Source organism: Branchiostoma belcheri, unplaced genomic scaffold, assembly GCF_001625305.1.
Source record: "Branchiostoma belcheri isolate BF01 breed outbred unplaced genomic scaffold, Haploidv18h27 scaffold26, whole genome shotgun sequence".
In the NCBI taxonomy this organism is placed as follows: Eukaryota; Metazoa; Chordata; class Leptocardii; order Amphioxiformes; family Branchiostomatidae; genus Branchiostoma; species Branchiostoma belcheri.
In genome coordinates, this window is record NW_017803865.1 from 1,307,178 (window position 1) to 1,332,508 (window position 25,331).

Consider the following 25,331-nt stretch of genomic DNA (forward strand, 5'->3'; position numbering starts at 1 on the left):
AAGAAGGACGAGGTACACGGGTTACTTTATTCTCATCTGGGGGCAACATGGAATGAAAACTAGATCAATTTTTGTGCTTTTGTCACTCTTGCTTAACCATGGTTTGGGCTCTGTTTGCCATTTGCCAATGGAACTACAGTGCAGGTAAAACTGGAGCTGTGCAGATATTTCATATCAAGTGTTAAACAAGTAATGGCAATGCTTTTTACACTTAGAGCCTTGAACTATGTATCTATGTTGTTTTGCAGGACCTGCTGGACTATGAGTTTGACAGTGATGATGAGTGGGAGGAGGAGGAACCAGGAGAAAGCATCTCCCACTCTGAGGTCAGGGTCCAAGTAACCCTACTTTTTCAGATTCTTTAAAACTGTTTGCCTATTGTAAAGCATAGATCACATGATTTACCGGAAGTATTGTTTTTGACTTGTCTGCCTCAGAATTGGATGTCACAAACTCAGTATAGAAACCGGAAGATTTCAAAGGCTTCCTATTGACCAGAGGATTTGTCCATTCTGCCCAGAACTAGTTGAGAATGAGTATCACTTTTTGATGGAATGTCCTAAGTATGTTGATGTACGCAATTCATTAAATACGAAACTATCGTCATATGTACCAGAATTTACATCGATGGATTTAAGTAGCAAATTTAAGATAATAATGACCTGTGATAACTCATGTATGGTAGATATAGGAATGTATATCAAACAATGTCTAGACATAAGAAATTCCTCCAATATTGTAAAAGTTCATTCACATCCTATATCAGCCACAAACTCCTGTATTAGTTAGTTTAGTCCATAGTTAAGTTTATAGATAAGTTTTGCCATACTTTGTACCATGTACAACTGTTGTGCAATAAAGTTATTATTATTTGTCTTTATACAATTCCCAATATACACAGTGAAGCATTACAAGATATCCTCATTGCTACTACAGTTTTGTCTGTGGGACTGGAAGGGGGACAAAATCAACTTAAGACCTTTGATTGCCTTGTTAAGTGAAGTGATAAGTTAATGGTTTGTTGTGCTAACTGCAGGGAGAGAAGGATGACAGTGATGAGGATGCAGACTCAGACTTGGAGGACTTCTTCGTGCCCCATGGTCATCTGTCCGAGGACGAAGGGTGTGAGGATGAAGATGAGGTACTATTCTATTAACAATCAGTTAAAGATACGATGATCCTTTTATTGCAAACAGCCCCACAATTCAGCTATCTAATATGGCAGCTTGGAGGAATGTGCCTCTTGTAGATATGTACTAAAAAAATAGGCTACCACTACAATTATTGAATTATAGTCAACAGGGTCAGGTCGACGTTTGAGATGTGAGACAAAAAGAGAGAATTAATCCTTATGGTACACAACATTCAGTGCAGGACTTTAACCTACCCTTCCACTTGTGTATTGTTTGGAAGCCAGACATCAATACATGCCATTACCGTTCTCAGATGGAATTATACTTTATTTCACTTTCCCATTCAGCCGTCTAGCCCCAGTGCCCGTAAGGCTAAGGAGCTGGCCAGGCAGAGAGCATTTGAAGCTGACAGGAAGAAACAGATGAAGTACATGAAGGCTGTTGTGATTGGCTGTCTGTGGTCATGTGATATCACAGAGGACAACCAATCAGACATCAGGAGGACTCTAGAAGAGTACAAGGTATGTTCCATGGAAACTTATTTAAGTTTCCTATTCTAATATAGCTATTGAAATCATAAACCTGTAGCTCTTTTAAGCTTATAACTTGCCCAGTAGATGGGAAACATACAGTTGTGTAGACATCCTTGCACTCGGTAAGGTTTTGATTCTGTACTTGTTACAAATTCCTCAAGGGGGCTCTTCTAGCATTTGACAGAAAAGCTGTAAAAATGCCATTAGGTATACAGCCTGGAGATGGTTATATTGCAATGGTGGCCGGATTGTGTTCTTACTTGTGTGATAATTCTGTTCACCCTCAACCTGCCCCTAGGTGTGTGCTTTTGCCACCATGCCCATACATGTAGCAGGACCAGAGGAGAGCATAGCGGCTGTGGACAAAACCCCCAAACAGAAAGTGAGGACTGCACAAACAACAACAAACAAACAACCTGTCCCTGAAGAAGGTAGAATTTCACCTTGTTCATACTCGAGACATCAGAAAGGCTAAAGCCAGAGGCCATGTGGCTGCTATAGTATTATTCTAGAATAGCCCACCAAACGATACATACATGTAAGGGGTCCAAGTCCAGTCCAGGTCTAAATACAGTTGATAAGGCTCAGTCAGGTTTGAGTGTTGTTTTTTTTGTGTGTTGTTATTTTTTTTTTATTTCACTGACAGCAGAATAATCTAAACCAGGATAGTGAGTGAGTGAGTGAGTGACTGCTGCACAGTTGTGACAGTTCCAATAAAAATGTGTTCCTTTCCGCAGCCTTCCCAGATCTGATTCGTTTGATGCACGGAAACCCGAAGGGGATCAAGTCCCTAGTGCGAGAGTTCCGCGAGTTCTGGTACCTCAAACAGAAGGGAGAGAACAAGGATGAGTCTGGAAACAAGGTTGACAACAAGGAACAGAAGAGCGCAGAAGTTGCCATGGAAACATCGGAAATTGTGCCATCAGGTACGCACGTCATCTATGATAGCAGTGTATTAAGCATGGCAGAAGATTTGCAAAAAGTTCTATAAGATCTAATGGTCAGCTCTGTTGTTGAACCTTAGAATATAGGATTATGACAAATAAGGTATTGTCACCTTTTAACCTTCATGAGCTAATTTCTTGTCTGTGTGTCCAGGGCCTGATGTTGAGATGAAGGAAGCTGACAGTGCGAGCAACCAGAGTGCTAGCAATGAAAGCAGCAGCAGGGCAGCAGGACCAGATGTCACAGAAGCAGCCGCACCCTCCCCCACTGCTGATCCCTCCCCTGCAGCCGCCCCCCAGCAGCACAAGTACAGCATCTCCAAACGGCAGCTGGAGATGACCATGATGTCCATCGCCGTCCGGGAGAAGCGAGCCGACTATCACAAGACCTGTTGGTACGTGCACCAGGAGGTCCAGACCAAGCACAACATCACTGACCTCCCCATCCCCAACAAGTGGACCTACGTCACCAAGCAGAAGTCTGACAGTCCCAAGTCCCGGGGGGCAACTCCTGGTTCTGCTGGAGCCAAGAAGGACACCCCTGCTAAGGACGAGCGGCCAGTAACACCATCAGTGCCTGGTGCCAACATCAGGCAGTTTGTCCAGCCCATGTCACCAGCAGCGCTCTTCAAAAGCCCACAACAGAAGGAACAGGAGAAGCAGGCGACACCCACCACCTCACCTGGGCCAGCCGGCATCCTCAATTTCTTCAAGAAGGCAGGCAAGGCCAAGGAATCAGGGAAGGAAGATGCAGGGTACCACGCTGATTCTGAAGACGACGACTGCATGATCGTTGAGGAGGCAAGCACACCGCCACCAAAGTCAGTATCCAGCCAGTCCACAGGTGCAGCCTCCAGTTCAGGTAACAACTCCTGTCTTCCCAAGGAAGCCTCTGAGAAAGCTGGGGACACCGAGGTCCTGCAAGTCAGGGATGGGACATCACAAGATGTCAGCTTTGTCAAAACACAGACCTCTTCAGGGCAGGAGGCAATGGAAGTCACTCTACACTAGCAAATCTCCCTCCATCTGGAACTCTGCACCAAACTTATCTGTCAGATCCTTCAATATATAGCTAAGGGCATTTGATGCTGACTCGTAGTAAATGTGTGCAAAAAATTAAACTTGTAGACTTAAGAGTATGATTATTAAAAAGAGTATGGTTTGTAGTAGTGATTGTGATGTGCTACATGTAGTTATAGTCCTTTCATGGTGCAAACCCTGCATTCAGATGTTCATGTAGGAGCAATGCAATATACATGTGTTGGTGCTGTCCTGTTTTGTACAGTAAACAATATAACTTCATGCTGGGGATAACTGTTGACTCAAGCCAATCCAAGCAGTCCATCCTCTATAACCTAAAGTATGCTTCTTTTTTTTTTTAGTGTGCATGACAAGGCTTAACAAGTTCACCTGACATAGTTGTGAAGATGTACATAGATAATACTGAGAATTAACAGAGATAGTAAAGCTTTCTAACCATCAAATATATTAGATTGAGCCTGTACATTATGCAAAAAGATACCACACTACTTATCAGCTTCTCAGGATATTGAAATCTAGTATGTGATAGATTATTAAAAAAATAATCTGTACTGTTAGGTCAAGTTACTTATGAGGTGTTAGTGTTTACAAATGTGAGAGATGACAAGAAAACAGATACTATATCTACTTTTACATGACAACTTCAGTTCCCCTGCAAGATCGTGTTGCTTCTCACCATCTTGAACTGTTGAAGAATTGGTCTACTTTTCACAGAACTGTGGTCATGTCAGTGTAGAGTAGACCTTAGGGAAGATGTACGAGTAGTTATATACGCAAATAGATCCAAGAAATACTCAGATTACTCAGATATACTATGGTGCAAGCAACATACATTTACGTGTGTATCAATGGGTTTAGAGTCTGTTCTTCATTTGTGATTACATGTATAAACTTATTACCTCCAATGTATCTAATGAAACGTTTCCACAGAACATGTGAGTTAGGAGAGCCACTGTAAACAATATTTGGCTTTCTTCCATGTATTTTGTTTCAATTCCAGTATGATAAATAGTTTATGGTCAACTTTTGCTATGCAGTACATTTGAAAAGAATATGAAAGAAGTAACCTGGTATTTCTGCAAAAAGAAGTATTTTGTTAAAAAGACAGCAGTTTCCAGTGATGCTGAGACCAGTTTCCTTGTCCACATGAATGTAGGCTCTTGAAACATGGGAAATGGCTTTTTAGAATAAAGTTTGTGATCTTCGCAAGTCTGTTGACTTTTCTATTGAACAACAGGCCACCTTAGGTCTACTGGGTATTCAGTAGTTGAGTACTGCCTGCGTGGGACAATAAACCAGTGTAACTATGTAGTAATCCAGGGATGGATTGATGTGGATTTCGATAAAATCATAATTATATCAGTTCGAAGTTGACGTTCCACTACAGAGTTATTTGGTAAGTTGGTTGGCAGGGAAGACCTGTGTTTTATTCAAGAACTTGTGTCCCCGCCAGTTACCACACGTGACGATATGTCTGTGTCATTACTGGTTATAGTGACGATATGTAGTTGAACGACGACCATTCGGGTGCGACGACATTGTGTAATATATTATATGTGATATAGTACATCTAACAGTTGTCCAGTTCTACCAAGCCTTGAGATGGATCAACACGATCGCTTCGGAACTGGATTTCGTCGTCTACCTCTGTGAACACCGCTGGTAACTCTTTAGAACTTTCCTCAGGAGTGTCAAGACTCTGCTTCATCTCTTCTTGAGACGTATCGCCGGAATTCTCCATCGCGGTAGTTCCTGGAACTCCGGAGGGGATGGCAGTACACGCATCAGATTTTCCCCCTGTCTGTGTGTCAGGTTTCGTGCTGATGATGTTCCCGTCCTGCCTCGGAGGTTGTCTCCTGAGGAAGGTGTTCATAAACCGCCTGGTGTAGAGGTGGAACAGATCCCCTCCGGACAACCTGCAGGGGGCAAAGCGGTCTGTAGTTGTTGGACTTATATTAGATCCAAAAGGTTCTGACAGTTTTAAATTCCTAGAACAGTAGAAGGCCCAATGCAAGTGTTGTGCTGTGCCGTTGGGAAGGCACTTTGCACTTCACTCGGGTTAAAGTGAGTACCTAGCTGCGGTTAGGCACGTCCTCTCTTGATGGGATTTATTGCTGGATGCTGGGGGATACGTTCTTGAGAGCCACACCTCGAATATGAACCCACCGCACTTCTCGAGAAGAGTAGGGGTACACCCGGTGTGAGCGGTTCAAACCTTACGGCCCCGGCTTACACAGCTTGTACAATGTACGTGCTGTACTGTCAAGTTACGCCTAAAGGCAGTTGACTGGTTATGCCAAAGAAACAAACAAAAAACAAACCTGTTCAGCCTCCGGCGGACACAGCGAGCCTTCAGTGCGGCCGGACTCAGCTTGGTCCTGGACGGTTGAGATGCGCGCCGGACTCGTACAGAAAACGCACTAGAGGAACTCAGGTCGGTCAAACTGCTGGTCTTGGGTTCGTCTTCCTTGTCACTTGGATCTGTCGAAGCGCAGTGTGCACTGACACTGAAGTTAACACGATCAACTTCTTCAGTCTTCAATGAGGGCCAATCTGTCGACGTGGGAATGACGGTTTCATCGTTATTGATATCAAAAGCAACTCTGTCCCCTAATTGGGGTGTAACGTCATCAGTGATCTTGGGAAGGCCCAGTGCTGACGGCGGCTTATCTATCACTTTGAACTTCTTTGAGCTGGCTACGAACTTCACCGTTTTCTTCTTGGCGCCAGCTGGCTTGACAGGACTAGTCCCCGATATGTCCACTCTTACTTCGGCCATCGATATCCTAGCCGGTATATATCACACTATCCATCTGACTTGCCACGTACCAAACTCGGACGTGAACAGTGAGCTAGCAGCCCGTGAGACGAACACTGTTCATGCGGCGTTGCCTTGGAGATGGTCTCCTGTTCTAGAATATCTTTGACGGGAAGTTCTGTCCCTGTTGTTCTAGGGTTCTGGTTCCCGTTTGGAGGCAAATCTGACCAAATACCCAAACCAAATCAGTTTTCTCCTTTAGAATATGGGGCACCCGATTTTTCGGCTATTGCTGTATTGATATGTACCTTTTTCTAACCCATTCTAAAAAAAAAACTAAAAAGGCTTTCTCGCAATGTTTGATAAAACTGCAATAGTTTCTCGTTAGGCGTCGTACTGTTGAAAAACGCATGCCAAGTGCGAACCACAGAAAGGGAAGGAAAAATATTTATATCATGCTTGTGTGTTTCGTTAGTGATCAGCACAAAGGACAGGTCGCTTGCTTGTATGTGGGCAGCTAGCCAAATGAAGAAAGAAAAAAATTCTACATACCCCCTCCCCTGGATGAACCCATTCGACAAGGAGAGGTCACTCGGGTGTACGATTACAGACAAGCGTAAACATTGATGTCTTTGTCTAAAACATGCTACATGTGTATTGGTCTTTTATAGCCTCCATCGGGCCTTCCTAAAGAGGCTATGTATATCTGAATTTGGAATAAAATAGCGTGAATGATAGGCCATGCCAGGAGAGTGAGCCATTTACTCATTCATTCATTCATTCGTGAACCTGAAGACCTATATGTCCTATATATGGGGACAAGTCGCAGCCATTCAAACCGCACTGCACACGAGTAGTGTTACACACTACTGCCGCCGTGTAGTTTTACAGACACCCATGTGATACCCCACCCAACAACCAGCACAGTATCACGTCCACAGCATGTACGGGAAAGACACTCCCTCTCACAAAATTTGCATATATCCGGTCTTAGGCGAGGTTTTGTGTTTCCTACGCAGTACTACTGATCAAGCACGTGGAGAGCGCACAGTAGCGGCGTGATGGGCAGCATGGGCCGGATAATGTGCACAGATAAAAAGCCCACATTTTCCGGCCTGGAGTCACTTAAATAGGCGTGAAAACTAGTAGAATCCGTTGCCTGCCTGCTCGCCGGCTTTTTCATGTAAAAGAACGTCGCTTTCCTATCATTCCAATACTGGCAACTTAAAGATTGCGATGGAATTCTTGAGAGGCCAGTGTCAAGGCGCTGGAAGAAGCACAACGTGGTCGATCGCCACCTGGAACTTTGTACTGATTTTGGCGGTAACAATAGCGCCTCGTCAGATCGCCAGTACTCCGCTACCAGCGTTGAGCACCGACACGCCGGCCGCCACCGGCGCATCAGGTACCGAGGAGCCCACCCCGGCGGAGAACACCACATCCTCCCCTGATCTCCGGGACTTCGAAGTGGAGGGAAAGTGGGAAATCCTCGACGTCACTACGTATGACGCCCTGGTAGAACGGTTTGCCAACGGTAGCGAGTTTCTGAACTACACCGCGGTGTCCCGGTGGGGCAACACTTGCCGTAAGTACGTGGATTATTACTACGACACCACAGACTTGCAGATGACGGACAACATGAACTCTCTGAGGCACCGCACCCGCTACCAGGCCTCGCCACCGGCGTACAGTAACTCATGGATCGACGTGACACTGGCCAACTGGGTTTCTGACTGGGACCTGATTCAGTACAAGGTATTTAGTAGAATGATCTTAGTTACGGTTTGGTTTTTCTCTTCTTCTGTTTGGGGACGTATAAACGTCACCAACTACTAGTACTAGTATGTTACGCACCACTTTGTGTAGTGCTATGTACTTTTCCTCGTTGTTACCATAATCGAAATTTCGTCGGATCATAGTTTATGACCAGTTAGTCTTCATATTTCATTTGATTTGACTTGTCAGCCTATACCCTGTTCGTTATCAAGTCATCTCGTTGTCGTCACTGTACTGGACTAGCCATTAATTGATTTCCTACCTCATTGATTCCGTCTTTCATTCATTCATTCATTCATTCATTCATTCATTCATTCATACATTCATTCATTCACTCATTCATTCATTCATTCATTCATTCATTCATTCATTCATTCATTCATTCACTCATTCATTCATTCACAAGGGGAGCCCGAGTCGTGTGGGTGCGATCTGGGGGAGGGAGGAGGTTGGGAGCAGGGAGAGTGAGCCTGACCAGCCCACGTCCACTGCAGTCATCGCCGCCTGCGACCTGTCGTACGACGCCATCCGGGCCATGAGGAGAGAACACCCGCAGCTAGACTGTGCCGACCTGAGGCCCTCACTCAAGGTAAGATTTCGATAATCTCCAAGCAGGTGGCAAGTGACCATTATCCACCTTCAGATTAGATTAGATTTCGATAGATCTCTACCGATAGTCACACACACATCGGGCCATATGAAGACACATGTAAGGTATTTCAGTAGCAAAGCTTCTTGTGCAAGATTTATAAATGGATAAAGGTCATAAAAGACTTCCTTGAACATTATTTTTTCATCATTTCACAAGTTCGCGTTTTATGTTTAGGAGGATGACTTTTAGGAGGATGACATTGATCAATGTATTATGGATGACTATATAGCGTTCGTGTTTTGTATGTTTAGGTGGATGACTACCGCCTACGCATCGGTCTAGAAGACGAACACAACGTTCTGCTCTTCGAGGTGTCCCTGGACCGGTACATCCTCACCGACTACCTGTTCAGCTCCTGGCCCTTCGGCGCGATGGAGGTGGAGATCGAGATCGCGGGAGAGATCACCGAAGAGTCGGTGAGAAGTCTCGGGGACATCGCCGCCGCTCTGGAGGACGAGTTCCCCGGTCTGCACCGTTCAACCTACAGTAAAGGTGGCCTGTTCCTGCCCGAGGGAGAAGGCACCATGGCGGAGCTCATGTGCGGTCAGGACGGGTGGCCGTGCTCGGAGGACTACACGTGCGTGTACCGGGTACAGAGGTGTGACGGAGTCACGGACTGTAGCGATGGAAGTGACGAGAGGCAGTGTCCCTCTCCCGCACGTACTGCAGAAGATCGTTAGGGACATTTCCTTTCTTCCTCCTCATGAGTTATTTAAGGCATCCTATTCACGAGACGGCGATCGCTGAGCGACCGTACAAGGACCAAAACTGGATTTGTGTGACCCTTGATCTTATCATTAGAATATGGCACACGATTTAAGTATGGTTAAAAAGGCAATAAAACACAAAAAATGTGACACATTTCGGTATGGTATGATCTTTCAAACATTTGGTCGCTCAGCGGTTGCAGCTTCCCGGATTTGATACCAATGCAACGAACAATGCACTTATTTATATAAGTTACTTTGATGAAGACTAGACATCCAGGAGAATATTACGTGATAAAGTGCGTATTTTGTAATGTATATGTGTTGGTAAAATTCATTGCAGGCTTTGGTGGTAATGACCAATTAACGCTGATATCATATCATTGCTGTTTTGAGCTTGTTTTTTTTTTAAAGTAAATAAAATGATGAATACCAAATCCTGCCTCTGATGAGTTTGAGCTGGTATCAACGAGATAATTATAACCTTTGTCGCCACATCTTGATTTTTCGAATCTGCGCCAAGTTTACCGTCCATTTTCCTCCATCCCTTAAAAAACCCTTCAATAATCAAGCCTTCGTAATCACCGCATCTTCAAGACCATATCACTGTGTTCTATATTTTATGTGTTTTTATTCCTGTTACATGGAATGTCGGTATTCACAGGCTAACACGTGAACTGTCATATTTACAATCCATAAGAATGAAAATGATATACAAACATTGCAACATATCAAGGTTATCATAAAAGTTACAGTCAAACTTGTACAAGCGACCACCTCTACATTAGGGCCAACGGTCCATTGATGTACAGTCAAATCTGTACAAGGTTTACACAACGACCACCTGGCCAACGTTAACGTGACGACTTTTTGGTGGTCCCTTGATTGATCTTTCCCATTGACAAAAGCATTAAAAATCCTGTCTAGTGACCACTTGTCCACATAGACCAGATTTTACCTGTCCCCTGAATGGTCTTCTTGGGCAGTTTTGACTGTAGTTTCTGTGTATTGAAAAATGGACCAATTTACGGCCTTGAAATATCTTGACAGCAGAACTATTATAGGGTAACATAAATATTAAGTATATAGCCTACAAATATGTGCATTGTCAAGTTGACTCAGTAATACAAGTATAGTATACTAATCGCTATCGTTAAGAGTATTTACATGTGAAGAAATAAACTCGTTGCTACACAGCTCCGTTTTGCATAGCAAAAAATACAACGCTATACAATACTCCAATAGTCATTTGGGATTTCGATTCAGTCCTTCTTAGTTTACAGTATTGGTATGCACGCAAACCTCTCGAAGGACTAAAAAAAGAAATTGGTGAAAATAGAGGGGATACCCCTCCCGAAATTTATCCCATGACCTATGAAATTCCAAGACTACATGCTCGCGCCTGGATGTACGAGAACGTCAGCAACCTTAACCAGCAAATTTCCCATTTCTCTTACATCTAATTCCAGCAGACACAAGTTAGTTGTCCTTATAGGATGCCGGTGGTAAAATGGATGTCGATGTACTTGGCCAGTCGTCTCCGGCCACAGCGGTCCAGACCGGTCACCAGGTTGATGATGGTGGCATCTTCGCTGTTAATCTGTTGCCACAAGCTGAGGATCTGCGGATAGAAATAAATACACATCCCTTAGTCATACTACTGTTGTTGCTCTGTAACGTTACATATTTTATAGTTGTGACAAACCCATTGAAATTGAACCATTACAAGTTAGCACGCGATGTGATGCACTGGTTCCTTGTGAAGGATAGAACATTTCTTTGCTCAATGTAGGAATAAAAGTCCACTTCTGGGCATGCACTGAACCACGTTGGTGAGAGGTATAGGTGGCTATGCTAAGATATGACATTAGAGCGGACAGTAAACGTACTAGTAGTTGTTTGTGAAGGCTTGTGGGCTGTATTCTGCAGGGAAACGCTTTAAAATAGGAAAGAGAGTTCCATAACTTTGTCCGTGGAAAAGCTGTTACTGTAGAAGGACGTAGACGCTGGTACTTGGACAGTGTAACATTTAATTAGTCTTATACATTTGTACTCATTTTACAGTCAACTTCAAGTGTCATAGTTAATGGCAAACACAGTGGTTACCTTTTTCGTCCGCTCCTTGCTCCCTCTGTAGGATTTCTGCACCACCTGCACCATGTGTTTGGTGAGCTGTGTTCCAGGCAGACACCGCACCAGCTTCTTCCACCCCCCTCCCACCCGCTCCGAGATGAGCTCAAACACCGCCTCCCTTCGGGCGTCTTCGTCGCTAGGGGGGACTAAGATTTAAAAAAAGAGGGAAAGACAGAAAAATTATTATCTATCTATGTAGTTGTAAGCTCTTGCACGAAGGTTAATGGAAAGGAACACACACTATAACGTGAAGAACAAGCATGGTCTATAAAGTTAGATGTAGATACGTCGATGAAGGTTATACATCTTGGTAATGAGATACACAATTGAACTTGAATTCAAACTCAAAGCTTCCTAGGTCTCCTACATGGCCTCTACCAGGCTTCGGAAGTGGCTGGAAAGAGTAGATAGATGGCCAACTACATTAGACAGATGGTCAATATCCACTCCTTCCAGTCGCTTCCGAGGCCTGGCAGAGGCTACTCTTACAGAAAACTAGTAATGCAAAAGCCTTACTGAAGATGTATGGCGTGGTCTTGTGCACGCCCGTGGTGGTGGGAGAGGGTGTGGTCGCCAGGGCAGGTTTGTCTGTGGCAGGGCGACTGGTGCTGTGTGTGACGTCATGTTCCGAAGACTGGGCATCTACTTCCGGGACGTCCTGCGCGTCGACGTCGTAGGTCTCGTCCTCGATCTCAACGTCTTCCTTCTCTTCGGCTTGAGGTTGTTCATCTGGCTGCTTCTCCATTTTCTTCGCGGCTTCCTTCTGGAGACAGTGATCCTTCGAGTCGCCAAGACAAGCGGCATACTGTAGAGGAGAAAGAGAATGCGTTGTTTCCGATTTGCTACTTATGATGGAATTTAGAGTTATTTTCCTGCTGTATGGTGCCGGCTTCCGGACTAACTGTATATCAGGGTTTAAACTTACCTCCAAGCAGATCTTTTGGTGGCTGCAAAACAGTATCAAATTTGCAAGACATCAAATTGGCAGAAATCCATAAAAAATGCAAAAAAAAGACAAAGCCCGACAAAAACGCTTAAACACGTCAAATACAAGCCGAAACCTAAACCTCTGCCTGGAGAGTAGGATTAAACCAAACTTTAGTAGGAGGAGTGAGGAAAACGTCCGTACCTTAATGGCGTGCGCGATGTAGCTCTGGTCCTGCACGCCGTGGAACAGGTGCGCCATGGGCCCCCGCGCGTAGATAGACACGTCCTCACCCGCATGGGACTCGTCAGGGAACGGCAGGGTCGCCTGCTGGCGGTAGTTCTTGTCCGCTAGACAAGACGGAGACGTTTTAGTGTGTTACAACATTTTAGACTACTCCAATGACAAATATTCAATCTTTTTAGAAACATTAAAAGATATTTAGATATTCAATCTTTTACAGAAAAGCCTTTATGTGCAATCTAAATTTTACATTGACTATTTTGATGCAATGGTACTTTGTGCATGCAACAAGATGTAATTCAGGCTCTCGCTGCAAGATTCTTGCTTGATTGAGTACATATACAGCATTGTATAGAGTCCTGAGCCCAACATGTATTTGGGGTTACATTCTGAGTAAATTCTTCAATATTTGTGGTGTAAAAGAAAACTCTCGAGTGTTCTTACCAACATCGACGCGGCGGATGTCGTGTCGTCTGCCGTTGCCGTGGATGGCGTACCCCGGACCGTTTGCGTAGATCAGCGTGGTGAAGGGCAGGCCGTCCTGGGCCCAGTCCTCGCCGTCATAGGCCTGGCCCATCCCTAGGATGGGAAGCAATATGATAAGGGATAAAGTATGAGGAAACAAAGCAGCACAGTCAAACCTGTACAAGTGACCACCTCTACATAAGGACCGCCTGACCATTTTGGCCAGCTTTTGTTGCTCCATTAGATTTGGGGTCCATTGTAGGTCCATTTTATCGGTCTCCTGAGTCGTCTTCTTGCGCAGTTTTTGGGGTAATAAAGAACATGTTTGAGGTAGAAATACGTGGCATTCAAACACCTGAGTCCTATTTAGGCATTAAAAAAATCAACAAGAGCCCATAAGACACAAACCTCCGTGAAGTAATCATGGAGTAATGATTTCTAACATACCAATAATGGGCCGTCCCCGCATGGGGTACCCCCCGATGGTGAGGGTGTGGGAATGGTCCGCCGTGACGATGATGAGCGTGTCCTCGGCGGACGTCAGGTCCTTGGCCCGCTGGACGGCCCGCTCCATCTCGATGGTTTCCGTCAGTGCGCGCGTGGCTCTCCCCTTGTGGTGACCGTGATCGATACGCCCGCCTGAAGAAACAGGTGGAACGTGGTTACACCAAGGTTCACGTCCTCCTTGGTTACACTGAGAAATGCCTTTCACACTGTCGCCGACCTGCGACCGATTTTGTTGGTCGTAAATTTTAGCGAGTCGAGTATTTTTCACCTGAATATTAAGCCAAATCTCAATTGACCTTAGCTACTGTAGTAAGACCTGCTTGGAAATCATATCTACCCTATAACACTGGACGGGACTGGGTGACCTACGAAGAGTTGGCTGACAGTGATCGAGAATACTCCGCCCTACTGCTGTCGAAAATGTCATTTGGAGCTCGCAGGCTTGTAGGGCGAGCTATTTTCCTCCTGTGTGACCGCGGCAAAGAATCCACAAGCATTTCACCGAACAAGCTGGGAGTTTACCTTCGACGAACAGGAAGAAGCCGTTGTCGTCCTTCTGCAGCATGCGGATGGCCTTGTCTGTCATCTCCGTGAGCGTGGGCTCTCCGGCACGGTCCGTGTCGGTCACGTACTGCATGTGGCTCGGCTCAAACAGCCCTGCGTACGACAGAACAATGCATTCACAAAATACGTCGTAAGTAAAGAAAGGTCCACCGCTTCGGAAAGCCACCAAAAACATCATAAAGGTAGCAGAATAGGCCTCGTGGTAGCTGCATCATTACAATCACGGTCTAGGGGAGGTTAGGGGAGATCTGGAGGCCATGGTCGGCTATGTGTAACAGGTAATTGAAAACACTTATAAGACTGAAAAACATGCATGCAATCCTAACTAATCCCAAATAACAGAAGAAGGAAAGCTGGAACATGGTGATGAAGGCTAATATATAACTGTTAATAGACTATTTAAAAAAATAAGCATAAGCAACGTGGTTAAAACAGGTGTACATAAAACACAGCAGGTGTTGTCCCTACTTACCGAGGAGGTAGTCCGTCTTAAGGGGGTCTATCTTGTCGAACTGCTCCTTGTTCCAGACGTAAGAGGAGTTGTAATCCTCCTTGCCCCAGCCCCACTCCACCACCAGGTTCCTGCCGTCCCGACGCCTGCCGCGCACGCTCGACTCGTGAGGGTACTCCGGGTCTATCGCGTCGTCGAAGAAGTTACGGCGTCCGCCTCCAAGCAGGACCTGCGGGAGTCAGGATTTTTAGTAAAGGCAGCAGCAGTTGGAGTGGAAAAGGGGAGGAAAAAGGATGAATGGGATTGGAAAACAACCTAGCAAGGGAAAGGAGGGAATGAGGGAAAGGCAAGGCGAGAAGTAGTGATGAATTAAGGGATAGTTAGAAGGGAAAAGGCGAGGAGGGAGGCACGGGGGGCTGGTACTTACTGTAGGATCTTAGCTTATTCGGTTGGTTGATCCTAGGCTACTTAGTGTTCAATAAAAAAAGTTTACATTTTTACCATGTTACCTGCCAACCCAGATCAATTTGTACAGGTTTGATGAATTGTTTTCATTGGCACCATAGGAGCTGCCATGCATAATTTGGACGCCATGCAGGTACCATCTTCTTTCCGTTTCCGTTTTGCTGAACTCTATAGTCAGTTTAACTTTACCTTGTAGTTTCTGCCGTTCTCGATGAGCTGAGAGGCGATGTCCTTGCAGCCGTCCCGCTTGGCCTGGTCGGGCATGTCCGAGTCGTTCTCCCAGCCGCGCTCGGGAGAGTTGGCGTAGGCCCCCGCCGGGCTGGCGTGGGTGATCCGAGTCGTCGTCACTACGCCCACGGACTTCCCTAAAATAATAATTATGATATAAGAATCAAGACCTTTATTGTACTTGTATGCTCTTACAAGCTTATAATTAGTTTTATACGCGCACTGAAGTTGTCGTCGACTCCCGCTTAGCGTCGTACGACAACTCCAGAGCCGTCGACTGAGATTTCCTCGACGTCGGGAAAAACCCTCATATGCATTAAAACCATAAGATGCCTATTTAGTCACTGAAACAGCATAAGATGTCGGCAGTCCTTATCGTCGCGAACAATTACAGTGATACAAGAGTCTGGTGGTATCTTACTACATCTACATGCGCTAATGTATTCTAGTATGTGCAGGTTCAATTTCTCGCGTCTTCAGACAGTTGTAAGTGTACGAACAGGTGGAGCTTATAATACATGGCTTATCTACTTGCACGAGGCATGAGGAATGCCAGCAGTCTCGTGTGAATTACTACTCACTCAACAATGACACACTACGCAAATACGACATGGAAACTGAAGTAAAATTTATGTTATAGCTTGAAAGTTCATCTGTGTCTGTAGAAATCATTCTAGCAGAGGCTAGGTAAGATTGAACTCAGTAATTTCCAACACTAAAATGGCCTTACCAGAATTTTCAACTATCAAACTCCAGTCTTTGTCAATGAAGTTCCTCAATGAAAACGTAAGTTGGATTGATAGTTGAAAATGTTAGACATTGAGAAAATGTGGTTAAGTCTAATTTTTACAAGTCAACTTCGTTTCAGAGAACATTATCGTGTTACCGTTTTTGTCGGCGAGTCTGGCGACGGAGTCCACCTTGTGCTTGTCCCCGCCCACGGCTCGACAGTCTCCCCGGCGGACCGACCCGTCCACTCCCACCGTGCCGAAGTTGGCCTTGGTGCCGCACAGGTAGGCCGTGGCCGAGCCGGCGGAGTCGGCAACCTGACGGTCCACGTTGTAGGTCTGCAACGGAGGAAGAGAATCATATCTCATCTTTCTTGACATAGTCTTTATCATTTGACCGTTGGGACGCCGCAAACGATCTGACAACCAGTTTCCGTCACACTTCTCGGTTTTCTATGCCTCTTAATTCACTTGTGTCATGCTGGTCCATTTTCTCATATAATCCCTTATGTTTTTTCCTTGCCCACCCCTCTTTCTTTCCCCCTGCATGACAACGGTCCCTTGCATGATGATACTGACGAGTAAAAATACGAACAACTAAGCCAAATAAGATGGAGTTGTTCTTGCCAGGGGAGTCTGGCCACTCTGTCTATTTGGCCAATTTCTACTCTTTCCAGACGCTTCAGAGGCCTGTTTATAGGGGCTATACTAACCTTGGACAGAGCCACGTGCGGGAAGTCCTCCCACGCCAGGGCGGCCTCCTCCCCTGACAGACCCTCAAGCTGCCCCTTGAGAATCCTGGCGGCCGTGACGGTGGAAACCCCCATGCCGTCCCCCAGGAACATGATGACGTTCTTCGCGACGTTGGTGTTGAGCTGGTTCGCCAGGATGTTCTGGATGGCCGCCTGGGCGCTCTCCTTCCAGTATTCAGCATCTGAACATTAATCAGTGACATTGTAGGAAAATTTGAACACTTCAAATGCATGAATTATGTTTTGGAACCGTGTTTATCAACCTACCTTAAACATACTGTCATACTAGTATCGTCTCTTCCTACCTTCTCAACATTGAAGGGACGAGAAGATTCGACACCCTGTATAAGAATGTCATGTGTTATTAGATGACATACATGTATGTTAAACACACTAAGTGTAATGGCAACTGTTATCTGTATTCCGTTATTTCTTGTCAGTTGTTAGTCACGTAGCCCATACGGGGCAATAAATGCAAAATAAAGGCTTTCATCATCATCATGCATCATAATCATCATCACCCCACCATCATAATCACCATCATCATTACCATCATCATCATCACCATCATTATCATCGATATCATCATCATTACCATCATCATCATTACCATCATCACCATCATTATCATCTTCATCATCATCATTACCATCATCATCACCATTATCACATTACCACATCATCACTTTATTTTCCCCACCGATAACCAATGAAGTAAATCGATATGAATAAAAACATAACGTTTCCTAACCATTATCATAAGTCAAGGTCGTTACAAGTATATATAACGTTACATGGGCCGATCTCTGAAAATCGTGCACCGATCGAGAGAACACAGGTCGGTGGCTAATGGTAGTTGCCTTGGCCCCAAAGGAATCTGCCTGGAGATTACACCGGTCGCATTGCTGCCGAAAATGTCACTATACAGCTCACAGACTTGTCTGGTGAGCTATTTTCCTGCTGTGTGACTCGGGCTATACGGGAGCGCTGAGGAAAGGCAATTCGAGACGCACTGCAGAATTTTACCAGACTGTTTCCACTCACGTGCTGTGCACGTGGTAGCCGGCCTGCAATAACCTGATGCCACCCGCACGCGATAATCCGCCACCACATACGTGACTCAAACTGCGTGCCTCAAGTACGTGTCAGACATCACCCGTCAACAGTCAACTAGAGCTGTGATCGCTTTGTGGCCCTCTGTGTGTCTGACTGTCTGGTAAGATGTACATGTACAAGCTGGCTCAACCTAATCTCCAAGCAGATCTTTTTGTGACTGGAATACAGTATCAAATTCGCAAGACAGTATCATTGGCAGGGCAGTATTCAATACGCCACCCGAATGATGGCAAGATAAAGGGCAACAGTACATAAAGAAAGCCAGATAAAAACGCCTTAAAACTCGACAAAAAGAAGCCTAAGCCTGAGCCCCTGCTTGGAGAGTACCAAGATGGAGGGAATATATATCTACATATTGGCTCAACCATCTCACTCCTTTGTAGAATACAGTGTCACACAGTTGAACATGAATAAAGAGTCTTATGCCTACGAGGCTTTACGGTCTCCAGCTTGTTGCCTTTCCTGATCCTTACATACACATAGGATTTACCATTCTTTTCAGATGTGATCAAACTGCGAAAAAACAACTTAAGTAAAGTAAAGTAAAGCACGGGGGTAGAATGTCACGCGATTCTTTATTAGAAGGTCGCCGGAAGCTAGAGTTATCAGCTGTATCACGCTTCATTCACTGTGGCAAAGGTGAAGAATTTTCAGAAGGATTTACATGTACCTGTATCGGCATCTGGCAAATGTGACCACTCTTGGTGGCCCATTAGATACCTTTTTCCCATTGACACAGGCATTTGTCTATCACGGTAGTCACCTGTTCACATGAGACCAGATTTTATTTGTCTCCTGGGTGATCTTCTTGGGCTCCTGCTTTTGCTTCTGACATACAACCTTCCGGACAGTTCTTGTATGAACACCACACGACAATGATTAAATTTGCTCCTTTGCTGGGAAACTATGATGCCTTTTCTTCAAACATCTTAAACCCCAGGGGACATGCAGCTCTAGGAGTCACTACAGGACATTGGCACACTTTTCTCCCAGTAGATTGCACAGGTGTACAAATAGGCAGATAGTTACATAAGTAGTATACGTGGTTATATAAACAGGCACTAAAGAGGTTACACATGTATTATGCGAATAGATAGATAACGTTATAGTACAATAACTTAATATCGTACTTTTGGTATAAGAGTTGACGTGATATAGCGTTTTGACTAGTAACGTCTCGAAATTAGTCTGACTCTGAACAGGATTCTTATTTCGTGTATTTGCTAACCTTGAGTCTTGGCACGAATTCCGTGTTCAGTGAAGACAAAAGTTGTTCATATTGACCCAGCTGCGTCCCACAAACGGTAACAATGAACTGTCACTGTGAGCCATGAAAAGGTCGAGGTGCCCTTTTGTTCATGCCAGAAAGGATTGTAATAAAAGCCATTTGATTTCGATAACTCCATAGATGAGAGCTTCGAGATTGGTTTATTTCATTTCATTTCATTTCATTACATTTATTGGTGATGCCAACAACGCATTACAAGTGGGAGCCAGGCAGCCAGAAGGCTGGTGGCGGCTGCCACTGATACATACAACACAACACAACACAACACAACACAACACAACACAACACAACACAACACAACACAACACAACACAACACAACACAACACAACACAGGACAAGTCAATACAATATACTGGACCCAACAAGTTACGAGTATCAAAATAGCAAAACAAAACAATACATTATACAATATCCAAGACACATCATCATCAAATTAATTAGTAATCATAATAATATCTATAGTCAAAAGTGGAAGGGAAAGATGGAACGGTTGGAAAGTCAGAAAAGTTCAAAAGTTGTTCAAAAGTTAGTAATCTGATGAGAGGTGGTTCCTGAATTTGGCCTTGAAAATTCTAACTGTGGCGGACCCTGTTTCGATTCATAACAATACACTAAGATAAATTGCTTGTACATAGTGCAAGTCGCTGAATTAGGCATATTAGGCAGACACAAAAATGAATTAAACGAAGAAACAACTAACGTTGTACAAGTAACGTTACATAATAATTAAAATAATCAGACAATAATCACAAAGATATTTATCACACAGTGAGGGATTAGCTAACGTTTTCAGCTTGGCAAACTAAGCTGATAGCTGATAGTGTATTTCCTACACCCCAATTGCTGGCCGCACAAAACCCTAAAATGCATATGTTGCTGATATTTTCTCAATATTCTTTTCTGTTATTGGAATCTTTAACGTATTAGTACAATACAATACTAGAAAAAAAGTACACAGCAAGCACCAAACACCGAGAATGACCACACCGGTGACAATGGTAATCGTTTAGACACATCATCATTGTTGAATTCACTAATTATTTCGGATTCCTGGTTGCACACTTTGCAAACTTTGTATAATCAGAAATCTCCGTGCATACGTTGAATGGGGAGGTCAGAACAATTTCTGACTGCCCCTCAGTCACCGGGACAGTGTGTGTTACCATCTTCAATTTCCAACGTTTGCTTGAATACAACGGGGCACATCACAATTATGCTTCAGATGGAAAGCGCCATTTTCTTCCATGACCGATTCATCATACTGTTATTCTATGCGGCAAAAAAAGCTCCATCGGAAATTGATTTGCTATACTATACTATCAACCCTACATTGTGGCCTGGCAGCTTATCTACGATATTCTAAATATTTAGTCAGATTTTAGGCGGGAAGAGCGGAATCTTGCGAACCCCCATGCAGTTTAATTGACTTTTTAAAGTCTTTTAAATAAGAGCTCGAGCTCTTTGTGTGCGTGTGTGCACGGGGGTGGCCATGCCCGGCGCACGCCTGCTCCCAGCGTCTGTCACGGGGTATCAGGTAACCAGATACGGGTGGTCGGGAGGACATTCCGTGACCGAAAAGCACACAATCACCTTTCAGGGCTACTGTGTTACGTTTCAATAGTGACACTCCCCTCTCCAAAACGTTGTTTCACACTAAAAGCTCCTAGCCTCCACCAGGCCTTCTCAAGGGGTATTGATAAAAGTAGAATTCGGTTAATATTTGGCCAGGGGTAGAGGAGTGAGTCGCGGTAAGGGTAACATTGGCAATTTGCACGAGGGCAAATGCAAATTCACCCGATAGCCACCGTAGTTAGGCTGGTATTACCCGTACCCCCTTCTCCATAAAACTCTGACTACATGTCTACCATTTACAGACGGATTCATCCTTCTGTAAAATACACACTGTACGATGACTTACATCTACAGAAACAATACGCTGATGCATTATATACTAGTAATATGAGTTCCGATAACCCTTTTATAATACAGTAGTTGTAAGTTATGTATTACAAATAACGTTAGTTTTCATTTTCTCTCATCCATCGTTAACATACTTTGATTTACGTACATCACGTTTCTTCTTTTCGTGACCTTGAAACCACCTCCACATCAACAGTCGGTGAAAAATATAATGTCGCAGTGTCGGCATTATTATGAGGCTACTGTGAGAATGGTTACCAGCCGGCTACAATAATTCAATAATATAGAGTGGAAATTCTTGTGAAGAAAAAGGTCGGTGACCGTTTCTCAAAGTGGAAAAGTCTCACGGCAAAGCCCTTAGTAAAAATGAACATGCCCCCGGGGCAACAAACAAGCTGCATAATAAGAGGAACTGCCGATCCCAACCGAGCCATGATAAGATCTCCACACTTGACAGTAGGGGAAAACTAACCCCATTGTTTCCATGTTGATGTTGGCTGTGGGAATCTGTCTGCTCAGCTTTAAGACGAGCCATTAGTCTTGGGAATATCACAAGTCCGCGCACGAGTTGCCTGTGGCCATGTCGCCTTGGCAGATTGCCCGGGCAGGATAAGGTACTAGGCAACTATGCCGGCTTGACGGGTCGACTTTGGGATGTTTTACTGGCCCTACTGCCCTACTCCTGCTTTTGCCCATATTTCCAACTGGCCTTTCTGATTGCTGTATCATGGTAACCATTCTCACGGTCGTACCGTGTTTTACCGTCCCCAGCCCTACAAAACATGAGCCTTTTTCTGACAGGCTATATTTCCAGCCTTTTATTAGAAACCAACCCCGACGGGCTTTAATCGACTTGGGCGGGCGGACAAAAAATCCAGTACATTCAGCTATGGTTACCAGGCTAATAAGGTACTGCGTGCGTTTATATTCGCTAGAACTTGCGATCGATAAATCTTTAAAAGCTGCTGCTTGCAAGTTAAGAATAGCGAAACACACACATTTGCATGAGCAGCGTGAAAAAACAGCAACAGCCAACGCTATTGATACCGAGAGATAAACTCAGTTCCAAAACATCAGTACAGATTTTACAAGTTTTGGTCAGTAAATACATGTATTGACCTACAAAGCTAGCCGTATGTCCGCCTGCCCTCACTGCCTGAACACTGTTAATCCTTTCCATGACTTCCTGTTGCCATACTGAAGGGTTACGACTTCCCGCGTCCCTATCAAATTCCCAGGAAACAAACGCCATACGAATTCCTAACGTTATAGTAGACACATGATCTCCACATAGATCTTCCGGTGCCGTGTGACACCGGCAAAATCGTTACAAACTGCCGGCCAAGACACTTATGTCACTTTATTTCATGGCCAGTACCAGCCATGTGGACCTAGTCTCGACCGGCAGTTTCTACGATATTGCCACCGAAAGAGCTGCTTGTATATTTCATGTGCTTTAAGTTTGAGCGACAACTGTTAAAGCTAGCGTTATATAAAAAAACTCACCTTTCTCGAAGTCCCGGTCTTGAGCAAGAGCCATCCATGTCTCAGATACCCCCAGTACAGCCACCGCCAGCAGGAACGTACATGTACCCTTCATGTTTCCAAACCCGGAAAAAAACAACTCCACGGTGCTTGTCAAAGATGATCAGTAGCTAGACAGTACCGTCTTGCCCAGTGCTGAGCTACAAGTGCGCCAACCGGCAATGTAGACCAGAGAGCCTGACAGGGTTCTTTCATTGATCACGTGTTCCCGTGGCCTCCTTTGTACGACTCACCTGATGAGCACGTGGTCGCCTGCGCACTGACAGCCGGACGAGTTTATGTTGTGCGGGGGGAGGCAGGGTGGAGACATGCACGTCATGACGTCAACAAAAGAAGTATTTTTGTAAGTTTAGGTATTAGATTATTTCACAAAATGGCGATGTCACATATAACCTGCGTTGATGTCAAGTGAAGTCATATATGATACAGAATGGTTGGAAATGACGTGCCAATACATGGTGGATTTCATATAACAATGTATGGTCGATCATAACGCGTTGGGTAGGTCACATATTTCCGTATTGACGTAAACAATGTTTATCAGACATGGCATATATGTAAAGCATACGTCATAGCGTATTATTTTAACCCTAGTATATGCGCTGTCAGTGGGATGTTATATTTACGGTATGTTCATGCTCCCGGCTTTCCGTTCACGTGTATGGAGCGTGGACACCCAGTGTGGTCTGCATTTTCTATATACAACATGTATACATGTAGGTCACTGTAGCTTTTGGGTCAAGTTCAAAATCATTTGTCATCGCAAAACGGGTTGTGTCGGCAGAAACCTTCCAAAAACACACGGTTTTCCCACGCCGGCCGACGCCCCATGACCGGTATACCGGTACCAACTCAGGGCGTCTTAAATCTTACGCCGGAAATCGGCCGGCCTGCGTCTTGCCAACTTCTTCTCAGAAATCTCAAGGAACTTCCAGAGAACCTCCGTGCCAATAAGATTCCCTCTAGGTTCAACTTTCTAGAATGCTAAGAACTTACGGATATAGAGGAGTTCTATACAGGAAATTATATAATTGTTCACAGACTTGCTGTTTTTGAACCGTAGGATGTCGACAGTGTTTTTGTCTGGATGTCGAAATCAGCTGGCACCATTCATTACTCTCCAAGCAGAGGTTGGTGTACAAAATGTCTGTAGCTGATGATACACCAAACTTGCCTTGATGTTCAACATGCAACGTATTCAAGTATAGAGGACACGCACAGTGTCGTGGGAACAGAAACCGTGCATACCGTTAGTTGCCAAGGTAAAATTAGGCATAAATTCATCGAAACAATCTATTTTGTTTATGTTTCAAAGCCTCTTAACTGCACCCATCCTCACTTGACCTCGACTTTGCTATGCGGCATCGCATGTGTCTTTCATCAGTTCCCCACGTAGTTAAACTCCTGTGGCCTTGGACTGGTGCGGGCCAAATGCGTCATGGAATAGGAGATAACAAAAATAGGAAATCAATTCGAAAACATCGAGATAACATCTTGTTCATCTAGCTGTGCCATCCTTATTCGACCTTGACTTTGCCTGTTGCCAACCTGACAAATCCCGCCTCCGTCGTTTGTGAGTGTGAGTTTGCGCGCGCGCGTGTGCGTGCGCGTGTACGTGTGTATGCGTATGTGTGTGTGAGGAACTAGAAGTAGAGCAGCAAATACGACTTTACTTGTTACAAAAGTAAATCTACCGGTAGAGAGATCGGAGATGGAAAATGTGCTACTAGTATTTGGTTACGCACACCTGCTACAGACGACCTCTAGCGGACAGGTTTAGAAGTACAGCATCGACGGGCGTTCCAAACCGAGGCTGACAGGTGATGTCATCAACAAAGATGGCTGACAGTGGCGGCGGTCATCGGGGGAATCGGCGAAAAAACACAGGTTTGTCGACCTTTCTTTCTACATTCCACCCTGATATTCATTTTAGTGCTGCAGGAAAGCCTATAGGAACTATAAGGTTATTGTTTACGTCTAATTTGGTGTTTTTCGGCTGGAATGAGCGGCAGAATGTAGAGACTCCGATTTTCAGGTGTTGCCCCTGTTTGCTCACCTGAGTCGTCTGCAAACCCCCCTACATCATATTCCAGCTCCCCCTTCACTAGGCCGCTAGTAGTCCCCGAGATCTACCCAGATTTTACGAGACGATCAGTATTCATCCTGGAGAGATCATGTTGATAAAGATATTATAACAATCAGTTTCGCGTGGTGGTTTTTGCGCCGTGGATGTCAATATTTTTATACGATTTACGATGAAATGTCGTCTGTCAGGATATTTATCCATACACACTTCCTGTGTCACCAACACGCGGATGTAGTCAGTGTTGTTTATGACATTTCCCATATATTTATGTTGTCTTGATTCAATGTTTTTCTTTAAATTAATGTTTCCACAAAACATATTTGTTTTCACCAGAACGATATCAACCCATTCTGCCACACACTAGTTATA

General features: G+C 44.6%; 5 protein-coding genes across 12 annotated transcripts in view; 3 read left to right on the top strand and 2 right to left on the bottom strand.

The window, feature by feature from the left end:
- Positions 1–4,179, top strand: part of LOC109471898 (chromatin assembly factor 1 subunit A-B-like) — a 12,506-nt gene extending 8,327 nt beyond the window's left edge. For 2 of the 3 annotated variants that reach the window (XM_019771341.1, XM_019771340.1), the window contains exons 14-17: positions 1,556–1,654; positions 1,965–2,097; positions 2,404–2,592; positions 2,765–4,179. In XM_019771341.1, the coding sequence (XP_019626900.1) occupies positions 1,556–1,654; positions 1,965–2,097; positions 2,404–2,592; positions 2,765–3,621 (1,278 nt within the window). In that variant the 3' untranslated portion in view covers positions 3,622–4,179. Of the gene's footprint in view, positions 1–1,480; positions 1,655–1,964; positions 2,098–2,403; positions 2,593–2,764 lie in introns of all 3 variants that reach the window. The other variant, XM_019771342.1, reaches the window with a different exon arrangement.
- An 837-nt stretch (positions 4,180–5,016) lies between these two features.
- On the bottom strand, positions 5,017–6,990 carry LOC109471962. Of its 2 annotated transcripts, XM_019771511.1 has the most exons (3): positions 6,962–6,990; positions 5,973–6,204; positions 5,017–5,567 (listed from the first exon to the last, which is right to left on the bottom strand). In XM_019771511.1, exons 1-3 carry the CDS (start codon positions 6,981–6,983, stop codon positions 5,222–5,224), a joined length of 600 nt encoding a protein of 199 aa, XP_019627070.1. In that variant the 5' UTR covers positions 6,984–6,990; the 3' UTR covers positions 5,017–5,221. The 2 variants fall into 2 exon arrangements, with proteins under 2 accessions (XP_019627070.1, XP_019627069.1); XM_019771510.1 differs by lacking the exon at positions 6,962–6,990 and having other exon boundaries at positions 5,973–6,509.
- Positions 6,991–7,435: 445 nt separating this feature from the next.
- Positions 7,436–9,842, top strand: LOC109471943. Its single transcript, XM_019771476.1, has 3 exons — positions 7,436–8,164; positions 8,592–8,774; positions 9,089–9,842. Exons 1-3 carry the CDS (start codon positions 7,646–7,648, stop codon positions 9,515–9,517), a joined length of 1,131 nt encoding a protein of 376 aa, XP_019627035.1. The 5' UTR covers positions 7,436–7,645; the 3' UTR covers positions 9,518–9,842.
- Positions 9,843–10,852: 1,010 nt separating this feature from the next.
- LOC109471911 (alkaline phosphatase-like) lies at positions 10,853–23,134 on the bottom strand. The gene is made up of 12 exons (XM_019771391.1): positions 22,838–23,134; positions 16,967–17,187; positions 16,412–16,592; positions 15,487–15,662; positions 14,854–15,061; positions 14,340–14,474; positions 13,758–13,949; positions 13,290–13,424; positions 12,807–12,952; positions 12,194–12,482; positions 11,651–11,823; positions 10,853–11,165 (listed from the first exon to the last, which is right to left on the bottom strand). The coding sequence occupies exons 1-12, from the start codon at positions 22,929–22,931 to the stop codon at positions 11,034–11,036; spliced, it is 2,082 nt and encodes a 693-aa protein (XP_019626950.1). The 5' UTR covers positions 22,932–23,134; the 3' UTR covers positions 10,853–11,033.
- A 1,445-nt stretch (positions 23,135–24,579) lies between these two features.
- Positions 24,580–25,331, top strand: part of LOC109471900 (amyloid beta A4 precursor protein-binding family A member 2-like) — a 59,033-nt gene continuing 58,281 nt past the window's right edge. For 3 of the 5 annotated variants that reach the window (XM_019771346.1, XM_019771345.1, XM_019771347.1), the window contains exon 1: positions 24,580–24,763. In XM_019771346.1, coding sequence (XP_019626905.1) covers positions 24,700–24,763 — 64 coding nt within the window. In that variant the 5' untranslated portion in view covers positions 24,580–24,699. The remainder of the gene's footprint in view (positions 24,764–25,331) is intronic. The other 2 variants (XM_019771349.1, XM_019771348.1) reach the window with 1 other exon arrangement.